The sequence below is a fragment of the Capra hircus genome, chromosome 7 (assembly GCF_001704415.2).
Source record: "Capra hircus breed San Clemente chromosome 7, ASM170441v1, whole genome shotgun sequence".
NCBI lineage: Eukaryota > Metazoa > Chordata > Mammalia > Artiodactyla > Bovidae > Capra > Capra hircus.
In genome coordinates this window covers 8183763-8205743 of record NC_030814.1, presented here as the reverse complement: position 1 = coordinate 8205743, position 21981 = coordinate 8183763, and the positions used below count along the sequence as shown (strand labels likewise).

The window sequence follows — 21981 nt, the reverse complement described above, 5'->3', positions numbered from 1 at the left end:
GTTGCATTAGTGAGGGTGTGGGGCTTCTCAGTAAACCACAGCATCTGGGACGCACACTGGGATTGTTCAACCTAGAAAGGAACTCAGTGCTTGGAATTCAGTCTTGAATTTCTCTGAATTTCACGTTCAGGAGCAAGAATAGAACATTCTTGATTTATTTTGTGCTTTCCTTTTGCTATGTGATAGATATTCAGATGACAATTCAGGCAATATGACCCATGCCTCTGAGTTTTCTCCCCTGAACTCAGTCTTAATTATTTCCTTTTTTTATTTATATAACAATAATTATTTTCTTTTATACACGAAATTTTGAGAGGCATTTGGGTCACTTGATTTTAAGATAACCTAACAGAAAGGTCCTTGTTTAGCTGAAATATTTGCTCTTTTGAACCACTTCATTTTCATGAGCCTAAATTTCCCAAATATCAACTTCCCACATCATGACTTGCAGACATTCTAGGAAGCCTACAGCCAAAGCACAGGGTGGAATATTTAGAAAAGACTATGAAAGAAAAAATAAAATAAATCAGCTTTTATTGTACTTATGCTTTCAAAGAGCCAGAGATACGCAGCACACTATATTTTGATGCTAACATGTGCTGCTTTGAGGGGGAAAACACAAAATTATCAATGATGTTAATATAAGTTATCTGAATGTCATATTAGATTTTGGTGTTTTGGTTGAAAATCAAGATTATAGCCATCACAATATTTAAATATATCAGAGGAACATTCACTTGTAAAGCTATATAACGATAAATGTTTTTATTTCTTTTTGTAACTGGCTAGTGGTGATTCTGTGAATCCTTTCTCTTAAGATTAGGATTTCAGTCACATTCTGGTCTCCTCTAGAGGTCGGTTCATGAAGTCTTGAATAGCCTGGTGCAAAGGAAGCCATTTTTTGATGGACATTTTCAGAGCTGTAATCCAGCTGCGGAAGTAATAGGACAGGACAATTCTTTAAGCAAATGTTCTCTAGGGAGATGAAATGTTACAGAGTCTTTTGATTTATTTTACAGCTGTTTCTCGTGGGTATTTACTTTGAAATTAATATAGTAACCACGATCCTCATGTTTTGGATTGAACAAAAAGGTAAAACACCAGAAGAGAAATATGCAGTGATAACTATAAAGTAAAGTTAATATAAATAACAGGGCCAGAAGAGAGTGTAACGAAGCTATGAGACTTTAGAAATTATCACTAGCATTTTACTGTCTCTCTCTAAAGTTTAGTTCAGCAAATGCACAGTAATCAAGCATTGCGGCTAGGGCCAAATATTCCTTTGTCACGTTGTGGAAGCCAACGCAAACTCTAGTTAAATCTCCCCTCTCGTCTTCTCCATTCCTTTCATTCTCTTGGATAATGCGTTATGAAATTTCCCATACAATGTTTATTCTAAGAGTGGTTAATAGGCATTCTTTTTAAAAAATGGTTTGAGTCAGATAGCTTACGCAGTGGGAGTTAAGGGGAGTTACCCAGGATTCCTTTTAGCAGTGTGTCTTGGAAACACTGAATTAATATACTCTCAGATTCTCTGAGATTGATGGAAATCTCTGAATATGACTTCTATCATTTCCTAGACTTATTCTACTACTTTTTGCGAGTGGGCTATCTTTTGGAACCAGAGTCCCAAAAACCACACTTTGAAACTGTCGCCCTTCTACTTTGAAATATTTCTTTAATGACTTAATATTGCTTCCTCTTGATAGTATCCACTCATGGATTTGGCAGTGAGATCTAACTATTTAACTTTCTCTCTTCGAGAAGCCATACAGTTTATCAACTAGGGGTTGGCCCTTTTTCTAATATGCCTGCTAAAGCTCACCTTCAAAGGACAATCTTAACCTGCCACCAGATTATACAGCATAAGTCTGAGGAAGATCCTGGGAAATAACTAGCAATTCTCCAGTCATTGTTCTCCCACCTAGCCCTTGCTCAGGGGTTAGTGGGACAGGAAGGTTACATAATGGGGGAAGGCCTAAGGAGGTCCTTTTTCCCTTTTCCAAATGGTCACTTGCTGGAGATTCCTAAAATTCCACTTTGGGAGTTTTATCTCTTTGGGTTGAAACAATGAATCTCTTTCTTGCAAATGGCCCTGAAAGTTTTCCCCTGTCCTTTGTTTTAATAAGTCACTGTAAACGTCTTGATTAGATCCCCTTTATCCAGGCAGCTGGCAGACAGTGTCTGGATGGTCACCATCAGCTGAGGGTAGGAATGGGAGACGGTGAGCACGAGTGTCTAGGGGACTGCAGTTAGGTCATGCAGGCTTGGGTGATGAAGGAAGATCCTCCAAGTACCTGCTCTGCTTCTTGATTTTGTCTCTGTTAGCTTTCCTGCTGGTTTTCTTTTTCAGAATCATTATGAAACAAGTGTCCGTTTGTGCATACCAAGTTGGATACTGAACGTATCTGTTTAGATGGATAAGTCCTATGCCCTTCAACGGCTTATAACAAAATTGAACATCTGACCAGATGGACATATCAATAAGAGTTAAGTGAAATGTGGTAAAGCAGCCAATCTGTGAATTGATAAATTAATATTTTATTTAATAATAAATTAATATTTACAGGTTATAGTGTTAGTGAATTTTTTATATTGAAGCCTGAGTTAGCTACTGCCTTGGGGGGAACTATGGACTCCTTTTTCATTAAAAAAATTACTTCTGGAAGAATCATCTGTGTATTGAAAGAAAAAAATCCTGAGGAATATTAACTATAGGGGCAATGCAAAGAAAGGGGAATATTTAGTAGACGATGTCGAGCTGAGGTTGGAAAATGAATACAAGGGTTTGCTTAGAAAGCTCTTGTCAGGACCAACAAAGAAGAAATACATAGACCTTGACTTACCGTTGATTTTCTGTCTTATTTTCTGCACAGAAATAGAAAGTCTTAAATTCTTCTGATGGAGGCTTGAGTTCAATTACTGATTGCTTGACACTAAGGGTCTGCTCATTCACCCTGTATCCCTGTAGATAAAGGCCACCTACAGAGGGTGAAAGGACAAAGCAAGTGAGGAGAATAAGAGTAAAGTGGAGAAAAACTCTGACAAGGTGTCAAGAAAATTTTGTCTCCAAATGAAACTCTAGTCCAAGTGTCTCATTTACCAGATGAAGAAATGAGGCTCCAAAAAATACATGATTTAAGGTTATCCACTAACTATTAATGGCAAGACAGGAACAAAGTTTGGATTTCCTGTTCTTTCCATTTTTACAGTCTTTTCATTACATGTTCAATATTTAGCTTCGTGTTACTGTGGGCCTAAAGTAGCTCTTTTTTTAGTGTGTTCCTGGAGGACACATTTTGAAATACATGTCTTGGTATCAAAGATTGACACCTACAACATTACATTAGAGGAAAAATTAAATAGCATCTGCTTGGACAGAACCATTAAGACATCCTGAGGAGTAACGAAGATTGCCAGAGGTTTCTATGACCAACATAGATTCTCACCTTTGTGCAAATGCAAAGCACTTCTAAAATATGAACCCACAGGGTGATATGAGGGAGCCAACTTGAATTAAAATGAGAATAAATGACCGGTTTTACGAGATAATTTCTTCCCCATAGTCCTTTGACTCTATCTTAGCAGTTATATGTTGCTTGGCTGGAATTTTGTTTACATTATTTAGGAGCTGGGGTTGGAGGGGGAAGACATCAGTCTAGGAGACGGTGCTGAAAAAGTCAAAACACTTGTACTTTGTTTATGGTGTCTTGATGTTCTGAGGTAACCTGAATCTCATGCAGATACTCTAGCTCATATCATTAATAGCGATGATTAGATTTTAATTCTCTTGCTCGTGATTGCTAACTCTTGTTCTCACTCCCCAAACCCCACGGCCCCAGAAGCCACTTTAGTGAGCTATGGTCTATGCTTGCTCAGTCGTGGCTGATTCTTTGCAACTCCATGGACTGAAGCCCACCTGGCTCCTCTCTTGTGCATGTAATTTTCCAGGTAAGAATACTGGACTAGCTTGCCCTTTCCTCCTCCGAGGGATCTTTCTGACCCAGGGATCCAACCAGTGTCTCCTGCATTGACAGGCAGATTCTTTACCATTGAGCCATCTGAGAAGCCTGCTTCGTGTACTACACTAACAAAGAAAATGCCAAAATGCAACTTGGATTTTTGCTACGCTACAGGATAACCATTCTACGCTGGTAGGATAATAAGGAACTGGGAAAGGAAAATTTGACTCATTTTTGTTTTTCTTTTGGCTACACGTGTTACCAACATACACTGTCAGAAAGTCACAAATTTTTCTTTTTTAAACAGAATGAGTGGCTTTGGGACTTTGAAATTGTTTACTTTATACAGGAGGTTTAGATGCAATGTTAAAGTCTTTTAAAATTTTTATTTAAAGAGTCCATTTTAGAACTAACCTCTAGGAAAGCATTCATTTTAGAAATGGCTGGAGTTTTTTCTTTTAGTAGGACCCAGTCTATTGGTGTTTACCAAACTCAGAGAATGACTTCTTTCTTTGAGCTAGATAGACATAAAACAACTTTATTGAGATACTATTTACACACCACAATATTTGTCTATGTAAAGTGTACAATCACTGACTTTTTTAGTTTGTTTATGAAGTTGTGCAAACATCACCATAACCTAATCTTGGAACATTGAGTTACCGCCCCAGAAAGAAATTCCATACCCATGCTCACTCCCCATCTGTTTCCCCACTCTAACCCTAGGCAATCCTAACTGACTTTCTGTCTCTATAGATTTCTTTTTCCTGAGGCACTTTATATCAATGGAGTTATATAGCATGTGATCTTTTGTGACTGGCTTATTTCACTTGGCCAGTTTTCAAGGCTCACTCATGTTGTATCATATATTGTACTTCATTTCTTTTTGTTGTGAAATGATATTTAATTGTGGGGATATACAGCATTTTATTTATCCATTTGTTACTTTGGGCATTTGAGTTTTCCTCCGTTTTTTTGGCTATTATGAATAACATTGTTATGAATATTCATATGTACATTTTTCCATAGATGTATGTTTGGGGGATATATGCTAGATATAAAATAAGCAATCTGTTAGATATTTCAGGACTATAGGAAACCTAAGGAGATATCTGAGGGTTATTTTGCTGTTTTAATTCTCTGCTCCAAACAGAAGCACATGGCATTTTTATTATGTACTGGTTTTACCTTCTTCTGCTTATATTTCCTTTTCTCATATGTCTGAGCTTATGTTTCCTTTCCTCCATCCCTACCCCTTCTGAGAACAGACCGACAGCCATGTCTAGAGGTGTCTGCTACAAACAGGAAAGTTTCTGACCCCTTTGCTAACCAGTTATAGGGTAGGAATGATCAGCATAAAAGTCATCCAGTTATAACCTCATTACCCCATTTCAAGTGACCTCATTGGGCTGGTCACGATCATTCATTGGGTGGCAGCAATAAATAACAAGCTAACACAATGTTTGCACAGAGATTTCTCATAAGACTATATATTTGTTGCAATAATGTAAAATATATCTGAGAAGTGCATACAGACCTTGATGTGATTTATTTAACAATAGCGGGTTGGGGAGGGAGGGTCAGGTTGGGGAACACATGTACACCCATGGCTGATTCATGTGAATGTATGGCAAAAACGCGCCACAATATTGTACTTAGCATCCAATTAAAATAAATTAAAAACAAAAACAATAATAGTTAACAGTCACAATTTGTTCCAGCTCTTGCTAGAGAGAGATAAAAAGAAAAAAAAATCATGTGTACAGTGAATGACAAGGGACTTCAGGTCTAGGAAGAAGCATTTGACTAAAAGGCTTCTGGAATTATCACAGTAGTTTTTCAACATTAGCAGGCATAGGCCAGCCAGTCATACATATTGTTAAAGTACTAGCAGTTTCCTTAACAGACTGGGGCTATTTCTCCAACTCCCAAGATATACATTTGAGGCATATTTAGTGAAAGTGAAATGCGGGACTAGGGTGTCAGGTGGCTCAGTCATAAAGAATCCATATGCCAATTCAGGAAACATGGGTTCGATCCTTGGGTCAGGAAGATCCCCTGGAGCAGGAAATGGCAACCCACTCCAGTATTCTTAACTGGGAAATATAAGGACAGAGGAGTCTGGCAGGCTACAGTCCATGGGGTCGCAAAAAAGTTGGACGCGACTTAGCAACTAGACAAGGAAAACTGTGGGACTAGCGTCTAACAGGGTTGGAAAGCCTGTGGAAACCCTGTTAGACGCTGGGGTTGCCAGCATGGCTCGCAAGGCTTCTCTTTCCTCCCACTTCACGGTCATCTCCTCCCTGCCTCCTCTTTTTTGTCCTCTGTGTTCTTGCAGCATCTCAACTGACTGTCACAAGGACTAAGTCACGCCCCCAACGATACTTGCGAGGATGTTGTCACTTATCATGTCTGACTCTTTGTGACCCTGTGGACCGTAGCCCGCCAGTCTCCTCTGTCCATGGGATTCTCCAGGCAAGAATTCTGGAATGGATTGCCATGCCCTCCTGCAAGGGATCTTCCCGACCCAGGGATCAAACTCACATCTCCTGCGTTGCAGGCGGATTCTTTACCACCAAGTTACCAGGGAAGCCCCCCCAGCCCCAACACTATGGATACCTTCAGAAAGAAGAAATATCATGAAGTCTCCCAGATTAGCTAATGAAGAACATAAATCAATGGAATAAAGTAAATAATAAAATAAATGAAATAAAACAGTAAAGTAACTGAGAGGCTACAGCCAGGGGACAATGTTATTAAGACTTAGCCTTCTTACAAAGAAGGCATATTACAGAGGCGTGTTATCATGCTTATCCATGATAGAAAGTAAAGAAACTTCCTTGAATACTCTGTTTCTAAGATTCTGAACACAGAAATTGACCATTTAAACAAGCATGTATGCAGAGAGTTTCTGTACGTTAGTATTTTTCCAACTTTTTGGGCTGTGATCTAAAGATGTAATAAATATAGACCTCTACATGTTTTAATGCAATTAAACCAAAAGTTTGTGAAACATCGAGATGTACCATGATATTTTCTATTATATTAAATTCTATTGTTTTTTTAGAATTGCTTAGGGCTTCCCTGGTGACTCAGACAGAAAAGAGTCCACCTGCAATGCAGGAGACCCAGGTTTGATCCTTGGGTTGGGAAGATCCCCTGGAGAAGGGAATGGCAACCCAGTCCAGAATTCTTGCCTGGAGAATCCCATGGACAGAGGAGCCTGGCGGGCTACAGGCCATGGGGATGCAAAGACTCAGACACGACAGAGCAACTTTCACTTTCACGCCACTGTGTTTTAAATACTGGTCACAACTTACTACATTGATTGAGTGACTCAGTAATCACGCATGCAGGATCAAAGCCTGCATTTTGATAAATACTGCTATAAATGGTAATCAAGGCCTGCTTCAAGGTTATGACCTTTAGAGGGCCGGAGAACTAGGAACCAAACCAGGGTAGGATGTGCAAGAGCCAAGTAGAGCTTGAAAAATTAAGCTAAAGAAGGAATCATAGATCAGACCAGCACAAAGGTCATTTCTTTAGTGTCATGTAGAAGAAAATGAGCATTAGAACTCTGTGTAATCTTTATTAATATAATAAAAATGTATACTCCATGCATATAAAATGATTAAGCTAAACTAAACATGTTAGTGCATGTGGTGTTCATGGTACAATATGGTTTCAGCCATTCTCAATAAATTCCTTGGCTGTCCTCCTACCTCCTATGGTTACTGTGCTGAACAGTTGGACAGGGTGGACCTCGTCTATCATGACCAGTGTGTGAAAGTTCAGAGTGCAGCATTACTGACGGAGCATGAGTACTTCTTTTAGAAGACTAATTTCCATCAGGGAGTGCTACACAGAGCGTCTAAGCCCAGGAGTTAGACAGCATTTCTGCACAGTTTGTCTCTGTCACTTAATAGCTGGTTGACCAAAGGCACGGTAACTTCTCCAAGCCCTGGTTTCTTACTTGCAATGGGCCAATAGCCGTGGATGTCTTGCAAATATTAGTTTTAGACAATAGACATAGAGAGCTTATTCAAGTTCTGGACACATAGGAAACATTCAAGAATAAAATACACTTGCGCAGTATGATCCAGTCCTCTGGGGGAGTTGGGGGGGTGGAATGTGGTTTGCCAGGGCAGTGACCTTTTGTGGACAGTGGAGAGGGGCATATTTATTTTGGGAATCTCCCACTGGAAATTTGGATTCGCCTGAATCCTATCTCGAGTTTCACTGGGTGGGGCCACTGGCTGTGAGCCTCAGGTCATGATCGGAGTCAGGATGTACAGGAAGATGGAAAAGGACTCTTAGAAAAAGGATATAAACTTCGATTTAAAGTTCAAGTCTAGGGAAGGGTAAACTACTTCGGAAAAAGAAGGGTAAGCAGCGGATTAACCTTGGGAGAGCTTCCAGCTGGACTCAGCAGCTGTCAGGGTGGGAGTGGGCGGGGTGGGGGGAGTTGGTGGCTGTAAAGTGCTCCTCCTGGAACAGGGTGCATGCTCAGGCATTTTTTATTCCAGGAAGAGTAGAGTCATTAAAGACCCGAAATCACAGGCCTCTGTTTTATATAACCTGGCCTAGATACAAAATTTCTGTTGGAGTTTCTGTAAGGAGCATTATTTAATATGTGAAATAATTGGGGCTAGAAATTAAGGACCTGTGAAGATGGGATATTCGAAAAGTAAGGCTGGGAAAGAATGAATGGCTTTGGATTAAATATTTTTATTAATCACACATGAAATATTTTCAAGAGAAAAAACTTAAAAATAGGTAGAAAGCGGTTGTTTTCTTCCAGCTGAAAAGAGTATGATATGGCTCAAAGCCCAGGCATCTGGTGGCCTGAGTGCTGGTTTTTTGCCTTTGAATCATCTTTACAATCTTCTCGTCTCTCCTGCTATTAAATGAGGGGATGATTCTTCATGGGAATAATGGCCAACTAAGTCCCTTTGGTTGTTTATTCATTTATTCATTAAGCATACGTAAAATAGAGTCATCTCTGAGTGCACAATCCCTTAGAAGAGATAAAATGGCCAACTAGAGATAAAATACAAAATAGAGAGTGACAAGCGTTGCAAGATAGGTGAGCATGGAAGCCCAGGAAACGGAGATGCTTTGTTTGCTTAGGACCATCTGGGATCACTGTCTAGCAGAGATGGCCAGCGTTTGAATACACGTTCGGAAGACAGGTAATATCTGGACAATGTATGCTGGGGAATCAGCAGGTAGAGAATGTTTCAGGGGAAGGAACTAACACAAGCAAAGACATGGGGTCAGAAAAATGTCCAAGAGGTGGGATATGCTCAGCAGGTAGAAGGCAACCGTGTCTGGGGAGAATGCAGGGTGTTTTAACACAGGAGTGGAAGAGAAAGCCAGAAAGGAGGGGTTGGCGACAAAGTACAAGGCCATAGAGGCTCTGGCTGCAACCAAGGCTCTGGAAAGATGTGGGAAATAATAAGAGCGAAATATAAGGAAACTTTTCGCGTTTCACTCTTTGCTTTTTCTTTTGTTGCTGTAACTTAGGCTCCCTTGAGCTCATGCTTGGTCTTGTCTGACTCTTTGAGACCCCATGGACCTCAACTCGCCAGGCTCCTCCGTCCATGGGGTTTTCCAGGCAAGAATACTGGAGTGGGGTGCCATTTTCTACTCCATGGGATCTTCCCAACCCAGGGATTGAACCTGCGTCTCTTGTGTCTTCTGCATTGGCAGGCAGATTCTTTACCACTGTCCCTTCTGGGAAGCCTGTAACTTAGGTTACCTGGGTTCGAATTTTGTCTTCACCGTTTACTAGCTAAGGGAACATAGGCAAATGATTTAACCTTGCTAAGTATCAGTTTCCAAACTTGTAGGTGGGATAATAACTTATTTATAGGATTGTCATAGAAATTAAATGAAATAATAAGTAAAAACACTTATTAGAGTGATGAGTACAAACCTGTACTCACTTTTACTGTTATTATTTTTAGGCCATTTATTAGTAGCTGCTTTCCAGCTGTCCAACTAGGATTCTTCTGAATATGGCCTCCTCTGACCTTTCAGAATAAGGGCTATCATTCCCATTTCAAACTCCTGGAATCAGTAACAGTCTCTGGGCCCCAGGGGTTTGGAAGCCCTTGGTTAACATGGAGTAATATGAGCGATCAAACCTAAACATTCACTTTGTATCTATGGAAACATTCTCTTGAAAGTGAACTTCATTGATTTGCTAATTAAAATGGTTCAGACTTTTGCAGTGATATTTTATAATGAAAGCTCCAGTCGATGACTACTTTAGAGGTTTGGTTTGTTTACCTTCCTTCTCATCCTGGTACCAGGTGCTTAAAGCTATGAATTTGGGTCTCATAGGAACAGTCTGTCTTGTAAATGCTTAGGCATGCCGGCTACTTCCTAATAGCTGGTTAATATTCTGGGTCATGTTTTAATACTGTCAACGTGAAAGAGTATGTTAGTAAAGGAGATTTATTGTTCATCCCGAGTGATGAGAAAAGGACCACAGGAGGATGCTCAGTTTATGCCTCTTTTGTACCCTTCCAAGAAGGGGAAATCATCACCCACTTGGCATGACTTTCTAGCTTAATTAAACAGAGGCTAAAAATGTTGGGGGGGGGGGAAGGGAGGAAATTCATTGAGTAAGATTCTGGATCTTCACTCCTCACCATTATTTAGGGATTATTCATTTGGGAAAAAACTCCAACTGCAAATAAAACACCAGTAATCTTTTTTGTCAAAAATTTAAAGAAGATAAATAATCTTTCTTATCATGAGTAATTATTTTACTGCTAAATTGTATTGTTTACATACTCATTTGCATATATGACTTGTAATATATTAAAAGTGAAACTGAAAGTGGCTCAGTCATGTCTGACTCTTTGTGACCCCATGGACTGTAGTCCATGGAATTCTCCAGGCCAGAATACTGGCGTGGGTAACATTTTCCTTCTCCAGGGGATCCTCCCAACCCAGGGATCGAACCCAGGTCTCCCGAATTGCAGGCAGATTCTTTATCAGCTGGAGCCACAAGGGCAGCCCAATATATTAAAATGTTTAATATTAATATATATAATTAATGAACACATGTACATTTTATATAGAAAGAGCTTTTTGTATACTTTATATAGAGAGCTTAAATAACTCTAAGGGCAATCACTTATTTAATCTTCACAATGTGTGCTGTGTACTGGGCTAAGTTGCTTCAGCCATGTCTGACTCTGTGTGACCCCACGGACTGTAGCCCACCAGGCTCCTCAGTCCACGGGATTCTCCAGGCAAGAATACTGGAGTAGGTTGCCTTTTCCTTCTCCAGGGGATCTTCCCGACCCAGAGATTGAAACTGCATCTCTTTTTTTTTTTTTTTTTCTCAGCTCGAAAATCACATTTTATTTATTTATTATTTAATTAAAAACTTTTTTTTTTTTTTTTTACTTTAAACCCACATCTCTTAAGTCTCCTTCAATGGCAGGTGGGTTCTTTACCTCTAGCGCCACCTGGGAAGCTTAGTCTTCACAATAATCCTGTGAAATAGATTGCCGCTTCCATTTTATAAATGAGGAAACTAAGTTTCAGGAACTTGAGTAACTTATTCAGGGAAAATTGAGAATCAACGCTCTTTCTATTACTCACTTGTCTGAGATTAGGAATACTATCAGAAAAGGGTAGAATCACTACCCAAGAAAACTACTGGCATTGATTCTGAACGCCATGAAAAAATGAAGGGGCTTTTTCACTTTTCCGGGCAATAAAAGCATGGGGTTAGGGGTTCAGGGAGCTTCCCTGGTAGCTCAGCTGGTAAAGAATCCACCTGCAATGCAGGAGAACCCGGTTTGATTCCTGGGTTGGGAAGTCCCCCTGGAGAAGGGGTAGGCTACCCACTCCAGTATTCTTGGGCTTCCCTGGTGGCTCAGACAGTAAAGAACCTGCCTGCCATGTGGGAGACCTGGGTTTAATCCCTGGGTTGGGAAGATCCCCTGGAGGAGGGTATGGCAACCCACTCCAGTATTCTGGCCTGGAGAATCCCCTGGATAGAGGAGCCTGGCGGGCTACAGTCCATGGGGTCGCAAAGAGTCAGACATGATTGAATGACTAAGCCCAGCACAGCACAGGGGTTCAGGCTCTGGAGTTACATTGCCTGTGTTCAGGCCTCAGCTTTATTGCTTACTGTATGTGGTCTTGTCGAGTTGTGTAGACTTTACAGCCAGTTTTTCTGTCTGTAAAATGAGAATAAGAATAGTACCCCTTCTCCAGAAGATAAACGTGAACTAATTTACACAGCATAAAGTTTGGTAAAAGCTCTGTGATGCTAAGGTGGCTTTACTGTTAAGACTGTGAAAGTTGACTCGGTACCTGAGGCCTGGGTGGAGCGAATGCTGGCATAGAAGTACAAGCAGCCATCCTTCAGAATGCAGTAGTACTGCGTCCACACATCTGTGCTTCCGTCCAGCTGGTGCAGAAGGCCCAGGCACTCTGGGTTCTTGATAGCCAGGGGTGGGAGGCTACTGTTGTGCAGGGTAACATCTTCCCAGACATGGTTCTGCAGGGGTGGCACCAAAGAATCACCTGAGAGGCCATCCTGCACCAGCAATCACTGCCTCCCAGAGCCAGTGACGTCAGCACCAAGACTGACTTCAGAGAAGCCCCTGTCCTAAGCGATCCCATTGCTAAGGCAATCTGCACATCTGAGAAATAAGCCAGACAATCTGACCCTATCTAGTGGCCACAGAGAACTTTCCCTTTTCATGTCCGTAGGTTTCCCTTCTCTTTGGCTTCTTTTCTATCGTGAGGAGACCAAAAGAATATCAGTGATGTATAGAAAGAAAAATGGGAATCTCAGCAAAGGCTATTGTTTAAAGGTCATTTCTACGTGCTGGCCCCAGTGAGCTATACTTACCATTGGGATTGTCCTTCTAGCCCTGTTCCTGGTATGTCCACCGTGACTAATTGCAGGCCCTGGTTCATGATTTACTTTATCTAGCACTCCTATTCGGAGAAGGCAGCGGCACCCCACTCCAGTACTCTTGCCTGGAGAATCCCATGGAAGGGGGAGCCTGGTGGGCTGCAATCCATGGGGTCGCACAGTCGGTCACGACTGAAGCGACTCAGCAGCAGCAGCAGCAGCAGCAGCAGCAGCAGCAGCAGCAGCAGCAGCACTCCTATTTGTGCCAAGGAACAAGGGAAATGCCCCAGGCCAGATCAGACCTGAGGCTCACATGGTCTGTGGTGTGGAAGGCCCACGATAAATCAAGATCCTCTGCCCTGGAGAGGTGGAGGTCCACAGTCCTGACCCAGCAGCAGGCTCTTCCTGGGAACTTGGCCTGAGGCAGGGGGTGTGATGCTTCATCCCTTTATCAGAACACCTTGCTGGGTGCTAGCTGGTTTCTTTCATTTGGTTTCATTTTTGTTTTTTAGTTTTAACCAGGCAGTGCAAAAGATTTCAGAATGCAGAGCTGGCAGAATTGTTTGCTGTGAATTGGGAGCCTGCTGGGAGTTTGGGTATTTCTTTTTCACTCTGCTGCAAACACTCTGAGTGCATTAGCAGAATAGATCCCTCTTAAAAGTACCGAGGCTCATTACAGTGACGCCTCAGAGAGATGGGTGAGTGGACTGAGTGTTGTTTCAGGTAAAATGAAACACAAGTCCTGCTGTTTGTCATCTGATTATTATAAGATGACCAATAATGCTGGCGATTATTTTGAAAGGACAGATGGAGGACACAGGGTAGTACATTTAAGCTCAGACCACCCAAATTTTCTGGAGTATACAAAAGCCAAAATACGTAAAGAAGATAATTGATAGTAAATACCTTTTTCTTTTGTTTCCTTTTGTGAGGAAATGAGCATATTTAAACGAAATGTGTGACCTTGTTAGAAATTGTATCTATGGCACAGAAATGAAACAATTGAAAATGGAAGCAGTTTCTCTGCTCTTGACCAGGTCATAGCTCAGAAAGAAGAGTATCAAATGCCTTGGGGGCTGAAGTGATGACTCACATGTTGGTGTTACGAAGTTATCTATCAGTTTGTGCGTCAAGCCTAAATTAAAAATTCTATTACTTCAAGGCCAGGGATCATGACTAGGCAGGAACAGTGAAAGCTGACGTAATACGTCTTCAGAATAAGGATAGGAATGTAAAACACTACAGTTCTGAATATAAGACGTTTCCCAATAAGCTGCTTGGCCAAGAGCACTGTCCCAAGCTATCCCTGAGCCCTTGTTCTCAGGAACTAAGAAGAAAACAATAGGAGTGGTTTAGCCTCGTGGGAATCCACTCAACTGCTTCGTGTCAAACAGCAGTTCCACCCTGGTTGGGACTACCCCCCGAGCTCACTGAGAGGAACAGCATCCAAACCCTGAAAACCAAAAGAACAAGCACCCCCATAAAACCTGAGCAGGAAGTCCTATTGACCGGAAATCCCCTTTCCCAGCGTTTAGGGCAGATCTGAGACGTTCCAGGCTGGACTGCGTGGTGCCCAACTGGAGAATTCCCCCTCAGAGAAGAGCAGAGTGAAGGCACAGATGGATAGCAAGGACTCCTTACCTGGTGGACGGGGTGGGCTGCTTTGTCCATTGCTTCCAGCCACCTGAAAGAGAGATGAGAGGTGCTTTTCTCGGGGAACGTGCTAGGTGTCCTCCAGAGGGCCTTGTTTTTCTCCCTGGACCCCATCATTCAGACAGAAGAGTCCTGAGACGCAGATATGTTTTGTGGCTCTAAATTCATGGTTGAAGAGAGGCATATTCTTACAGAACTGGTGTTACTAGGTGCCAAAGTCCCCCACCTACCAGGCGTATTTAAGATAAATTATTCTCATTCTTCTCCTTTGCTATAATTCATGCCTAAGGGAAAATGTATTCACTATTTTACTACGGTATGTGAATTTAACACCAGCAGGCCTGATAACAACTGTAAAGCCCTGACTATTAGTCAGTGGAAAGACTGGTAAATAGCCACTGCCCTATCCACCTGCCAAGTGTTCCTTAGACCAAGTGACCAGTTAGTGCACTGGTGTCTTTACTAGAGGACTGAACTTTCTTGGTCTTGTCTCCTTAGCCAGATATCAGCCTATCTATCCCACCCTATCTTGCCAATCTCTTTCAAACCTCCAATCAAAGCGTACTGCAAGCTTGATATGATCCCTCTGCCCATATCTGTTCCATGTCCTCTTGTGTGTGTGAGTATCTGATGCTATACCATACCATTCATAAACCCCTTGCTCATCCCCACATCCAGAGATTTTCCTTCCCACCCTAGATTCCCATGCCACTTTGTCTTCCCCTATCTCACTACTCAATTTCTATTTTGCATTAAAAATGCTAGAATAAATGTCTTATCTTCCTGGTGCAGAGCTTTTTTTGAAGGCAAAAATTGATGCTTCATCATACTAACAGTTCTCAGAGATTTTAAAACAGCATCTTGGACATATTAGCTATCCAATAAATATCTTCCCCATGAATTGAAATACAATTACGTCGCTGTCCTCATGTTTCCCTGTTTGTCCTTTAAAGAAAAATATGCGTTTCAGCACACAGTGTTCCACAAACAGAGACAGTATATTCTTTGCCTAAAAGGTTTCAGACCTAAGGCTCTCTTTACAAATGGAGTCCAAATTCTCATAAAGAGATATGACATCCTTCTGAACACCACTGACCCATTTTGGGGCCACTGTCTCCCTTACCCCATTCCATCCCACCCCTCACCATAAAGTAGCACAACAGTCCTGAGCTGACTCACTGGATTGACCCGTGACCTCCACTTCCACAGGGACACTCTGAATAATGCTCATAAATTGCTGAATGTGTAGAGTTCACGGGCCACCCTCTTAGAATGCCTTCACACTTTGACCCTGAGACTGGGTGATATGCTTACAGATTGTCAGCTGTGTTAATTCCCCCAAGAACCTATGTTATGAATGATGATGATGATGAATTTTGTTCATTTCACTGTTAAATTGTAACCCTGCTTTTAATACATTATTTTTATCCCTCTGACTACCCATCCAATTAGCTTAAATATATGAATCGTGTAACTTCTGGGGAAGCCAGATGTGACCTGTGGCAGTAGTGAGCTGTTTTAGAAAACTCAGAGAACTAAGGTAATTAAGTTAGATGATACATCTATTTTTTTTTGGAGATTCCGTTAGGAAAAAAAAAACTGGCAGAAATATGAAAAACTCAAACTTGTCATACACAAGAAAAAGATAGTTTATTGACTTGTGCTGTGAATTTTCTGTTCCCTTTCTTATTTCCAACCCCAAGACTCTGTCAGATTGCTGTTGAAGATGCATTCCCCCACTCCGAGCGAAACTAGTAAGATGAAAGAATAATCAATTACCTTTTGAATTCTTGGTTTGAAGTTGCACAGAGGCAAAAAGTTCTATTTCCAGACTGAGGCACACAGTTAAACACAAATGGTTTTCCCAAGCTGCTATCAATGCCAACTTCTGCACCTTCTAATTTTATTACCTCTAGAGGCGAGCATTTTCCTTCATCCTGTAATTGATAAGGAAGAGGTTCAGCATGGGCACTGCAGCTAAGCAGATAAGGGAGAAATGAGAGAGGAAAAGAGGACTAAAGTTATTTTTCTGAATTGATTGTTCTGAAATGAAAATAAAACTAAAATGAGCTTTTGTAGATTATGCTGTCTGTGATATATTACATCAAACTCCAAATTTCCCACATCCTTTTTGAATCGCCTCTACTAATATGCATTTCATTTATGCCAACTTTAGAGAGTCACTCATCATTCATATCTATTTTTTCCCATCAGAAAAAAGAATATAAAAAGAAATTGATATTATAAAATATATTCATTTGGTAGTATCTAGTTAGTGTCTATACATAGCCTATATTCCATACTTATCTAGTTAGTGTCTATACATAGCCTATATTCCATACTTATCTAGTTAGTGTCTATACATAGCCTATATTCCATACTTATTGTGTGTTATGCCCTCTTCTAATTTCTTTACATCTATGAATTGATTTATTGTCACAAATGCTTATCAGGTAGTTACTTTATCTTTTTATTTTTATTTTTTAGCAAGTCAGGAAAACTTGCAAAGTTTAGAGAGAACTTGCAGCATAGAGTGAATAAAGAATACTTTTCTTAAAATGACAGTAGTTTGAAACTTGTATGCAAAACTAAAATCAGGTAACTATTTTGCTATTTGTATTTATTTTACAATTATATGTCAAAATATTGCCTGTGTCAAATTTCCTTTGAGTCTGTTTGCAATCAGTTGCTACCCTTACCCTTCCAATCACAGGCAATCACAGATCTGTTTTCTATCTGTACAAACTTGCCATTTCTAGACATTTTATACAAGTAGAATCATACCCTATATGGTCTTCTTTCTCTTAGTGTGATCTTCTCAAGTTTCATCCATGTTGCAGTTCTCATTAGTATGTCCTTCTTTTTTCTTGCTGAGCTACATTCTACTTTATGGATATGTCTCATTTAGTTTATCTATTCACAAGGTGATGGGGAGTTTTCTTTCCAGTTTTGGGCTAATTCAAATAATGCTGCTATGAAAATTTGCATTCAGGTCTTTGTGTGGGCATATATTTTCATTCTCTTTGATAGATTACTAAGAGTGACATTGCTGAGCCATATGGTAATTTTATCTTTAACTCTGTAATAAACTGCCAAACAGTTTTCCAAAGTGGCTGTACCATTTTACACTCCTACCAGCAGTGTATGAATGTTCCAGATTTTCCTCACCTCATCAATACTCTGTACTGCTTGTCTTTTTGATAATAGCCATCCTACTGAGTGCATGGTGGTATTTCTTAGTGGTTTTAACTTGCATATTACTAATGACTGTTGATGCAGATCACCAACTAGCCCAAAGGTTCTCAACCAATTTTAGGTGACGACTTCCTTTTGAGATGCTGATGAAAATGCGACACCTCTCCACACACCAAAATACATAAATGTGAAGATGTGAATTTATACACACATGCAAAAATTTCTTGCAACTCAGAGGAGGGTAGATGCAAAGATATTCTCCAACTAAAAGTAATATCTCTTATTGTATGGCACTTTAGTTTATAAAACATTTTCTTTTACCCTGTCTTTTTCACTCTTCACAACTACTCTGTAAAGCAGGAAGCTAATGTTATCCCCATTTACTAGAAGAAGAAACGGAGTTTCAGTGAGATGTCCCAAGGTTATATGGAAACAGATTTAAGAACTGGTTTTCTGGCTGCGTCTTCCACACTGTATCTCTCACACATCTGGCTTCTGGGGCCATGCCTCTTAGAGTCAGCAGTTGAAAGCTGCAATATTTATGTTTTAGGAGGCAGAATATTTCCTGAAGCCATGACCTTTCCTGGAATACAGACAGAGATCTAAAATTTTGCTCTGTTTCAGTAAATAGAAAGAAAGTAGCACATCTTATAACAATTGTATATGGCCAATAATATGACATTAGAAACCAGGAGAATATATTTTCATTTGCTTTAATCAGGGTAAAGAATTTGCATGCCTATAAAGAGCAGCTAATTATTTATCTTATTTTCCCAGGAGCATCTTAAACTGCAAAAAGAAATGGGGAAACATCAATAAAGCCTGGAGATTTTACTCTATTAGTAAGTGACAGATGTGCCCGTTTGCTAAGAGCAGATACTCAGTGGGGCTGCTTCCCTTTGGACCCATTAGGCAGACAAGATGCTATGACATGTTTGGCTGTTGGTATCAGCACTCTTAGTTAACTCTGAAACTACCAGTGTTCTCCTCCATCCTTTGCTGTGGGACAAGGCAAAGGAATTCACCCCTGCGGCATTCGACTCACATCCAAGAATAGCACCTGAAGTCACCTCGCCTCTACTCAGGTTGCGTCTGCGTCAGGAGAATGAATGATCGGTGAGTGGAGTAGATTTAAAATACGGGCTGGTCTCTTGCACTGACGGGGGGAACATAAATTGACATAGCCACTATGGAGAACAATGGGAAAATTCCTTTAAAAAAACTAGGAATAAAACTACCATATGACCCAGCAATTCCACTACTGGTGATATATATACCCTGAGAAAACCATAATTGAAAAAGGCACATGTACCCCAATGTTAATTTCAGCACTATTTACGATAGCCAGGACATGGAAGCAACCTAGACGTCCATCGACAGATGAATGGATAAAATAGTTGTGGTAATATATACAGTGGAATATTACTCAGCCATAAAAAGGAATGCATTTGCGTCAGTGCTAATGAGGTAGATGAACCTAGAGCCTACAGAGTGAAGTCAGTCAGAAAAACAAACAGCACCCATTAACACATATATATGGAATCTAGGAAAAATGGTACTGCCCTACGTGCAGGAATAGAGACACAGATGGAGAGAATGGACTGTGGACACTGCAGGGGAAGGAGAGGGTGGGATGAACTGAGAGAGTGGCATTTAAATGTCTGCATTGCCATGCGTGGGATTTGCTGGTGGCACAGTCACAACTGAGCAACTGAGCAACTGGGCACACACACACGGGAGGGAGGCTAAAGGAGGAGGGGATATATGTATGGTTGTGGCTGATTCGCGTTGTTGTGCGACAGAAAGCAACACAACATTGTTTAGCAATTATCCTCCAATTAAAAATTAAAAAAAAATCATTTCAAATGAGGGCTGCTATCTCTTACTATCCATCATGGCCCAGATTCCATTTTTACTAATTTAAGCTGCCGCCTCATTGCCCTTGAGTATGAGCCTGTTGTAGCCCTGGGAGCAGCTGCAATCGAAGCGTGGACACAGCTGGTGTAGCAGGCATGGGTGCCTTTGCAGCTCTGCATAGTCATCTTACTCTTTCCTCTAGATTTCCCCAGACCAACACCTTAAATTCCACTCTCATGGAGGTTCAAGGTTCATTCAGTCTAAGCCTAATTCTGCTTAGACTGTGGTTCCCCAATCCAACGTTTTCTAGAGATAAAGAACGGCTGAAATCTCTTTTCTGTCTTACTGCCATGCCTGGGGTTTTTAACACCTCCCTTAAGCAAAACTCAATCCTTCAGTTTGGCAATAATTCTTAAATAGGTTCAGTCTGATTCCTTCCTTCTGGCTCTGCCAAAAGTTTCCCTTAAGCCAGGAGTAGAAACAATGAAGATTTCTTAAAGACTTTGGCTTTCCCGCAACTTTATATTCTCCTTTCCAAGGCATGGAAAGGCTCTAGCTCCGTTTTTCTATTCCTGAGCCAAAGCATGAAGCAGAGATCCAGCTACTTCCTGTGTGCAGGACTGATTAAAATAGCAGGGACGCTGAAGGGATTTACCAACAAATTTTTTAGCGAGGTCCAGAAGCTATCTACTGAGAAGAAAAGAACTTGGATTGTTTATGCCATATGGCCTTAGATAATGCTGACATTATCTATCTTGGAAATAAGATTTCTACAGCAATAATCCCAAAGGTCAGACTGCTCAGAGAAGGGAAATAGTAAAAAATAATAATGACAAAAACCCAACCCAGAATGAATCCACTTCTAAATTCAATTATTTCTATAAAGAAAAATACAGACAAGGACATTTGGGTCTGTCTGCAACTTGGGCTCTCTGGTAAAATTGCCTGCAGATGTTTTGGGTTATTTGTGTTCCTCAGAATTTTGGTTTGAACACTTTAGAAACTTTTTATTCTTGTTGCTAGGCCTCTTTATCTAAGAGGAAAGAAAAGGCTGGGACGTTATACCAACGTGGCTCATTTTATCTGGAGGCACAGCCATGAAAACCCACAAACTAAGGAGGAGGAAAATGGCATCGTTAACCATGAAAAAGAGTTGATCCTCAGTGGGTAAAACAGACCCAAGATGAATTTAGAGGGAAAGAAAGCATGTCCTAAAGCAAAGTATCACATGAAAGGGTGCATGAAGTATACACTTCAGGCACTGTATTTAAAACTAGCAAATTGAAGCAAAATTGAACAAGGAGTGTCTTTCCTTATTAATGATTCTGAGAGCACTTTATCTCTAGGCAGCTGTTTGGAGGCAACCCGGACCACTGGTGACTGAAAACCATCACTCTGTGATAGCTATAAGATGATCTCTGTTCATATACTACCTAATAGGATGAGGCGAGCAGCAAGGCCTGCAAAGGCAAGAAGGAAAGATACGAGTGCTTTCGCTTTAGTGATCTTCGCTATCTTGGTCCTGTGAGTAAATAGAGGTCTTCACTCTGTTTGAAGACTCAAGCCCCTCCCTACACAACTCAAGATTGTTCCATAGATGAAAGTGTTAGTTGCTTAGTCGTGTCTGACTCTTTGCGACCCCATAGGCTGTAGCCCACCAGGCTTCTCTGTCCATGAAAGAATACTGGAGTGGGTTTCCATTTCCTCCTTCAGGGGGTCTTCCCGGTGCAGGGATTGAACCACATTTCCTGCATTGCAGGCAGATTCTTTACCACTGAGCCACAGGGGAAGCCCTATTATATAGAAACATGTATGCATATATTCGGAGAAGGCAATGGCGACCCACTCCAGTACTCTTGCCTGGACAATCCCAGGGACGGGGGAGCCTGGTGGGCTGCCATCTAAGGGGTCGCATGGAGTCGGACATGACTGAAGTGACTTAGCAGCAGCAGCAAATATTGTTGTTGTTGATTGTCGCTAAGTCATGTCCAACTCTTTGCGACCCCATGGACTGCAGCACTCCAGGCTTCCCATGTCCTTCTCTGTCTCCCAGAGTTTGCTCAGACTCATGTCCATTGAATTGATGATGCCATCCTACCATCTCATCGTCTGTCACCTCCTTCTCCTTCTGCCCACAGTCTTTCCCAGAATCAGGGTCTTTTCCAGTGAGTTGGCTCTTCATATCAGGTGGTCAAAGTACTGGGGTTTCAGCTTCAGCATCAGCTCTTCCAATGAATATTTAGAGTTGATTCCCTATAGGATTGGGTGGTTTGATCTCCTTGCTGTTCAAGGAACTCTCAAAAGTACTCTCTTGCACCACAATTCAAAAGCATCAGTTCTTTGGTGCTCAGACTTTTTTATGGTCCAACTCTCACATCTGCATATGACTACTGGAAAAATCATAGGTTTGCCTATATGGAC

At 41.1% G+C, this 21981-nt stretch overlaps 1 protein-coding gene across 1 annotated transcript in view; it reads right to left on the bottom strand.

Annotated features, from left to right (window-relative positions):
* LOC106502368 overlaps positions 755-21981 on the bottom strand; it is a 28750-nt gene continuing 7523 nt past the window's right edge. Inside the window, exons 2-6 of the mRNA XM_018051635.1 lie at positions 16288-16485; positions 14497-14539; positions 12306-12492; positions 2847-2982; positions 755-931 (exon numbers count right to left, since the gene is read on the bottom strand). Coding sequence (XP_017907124.1) covers positions 832-931; positions 2847-2982; positions 12306-12492; positions 14497-14539; positions 16288-16485 — 664 coding nt within the window. The 3' untranslated portion in view covers positions 755-831. The remainder of the gene's footprint in view (positions 932-2846; positions 2983-12305; positions 12493-14496; positions 14540-16287; positions 16486-21981) is intronic.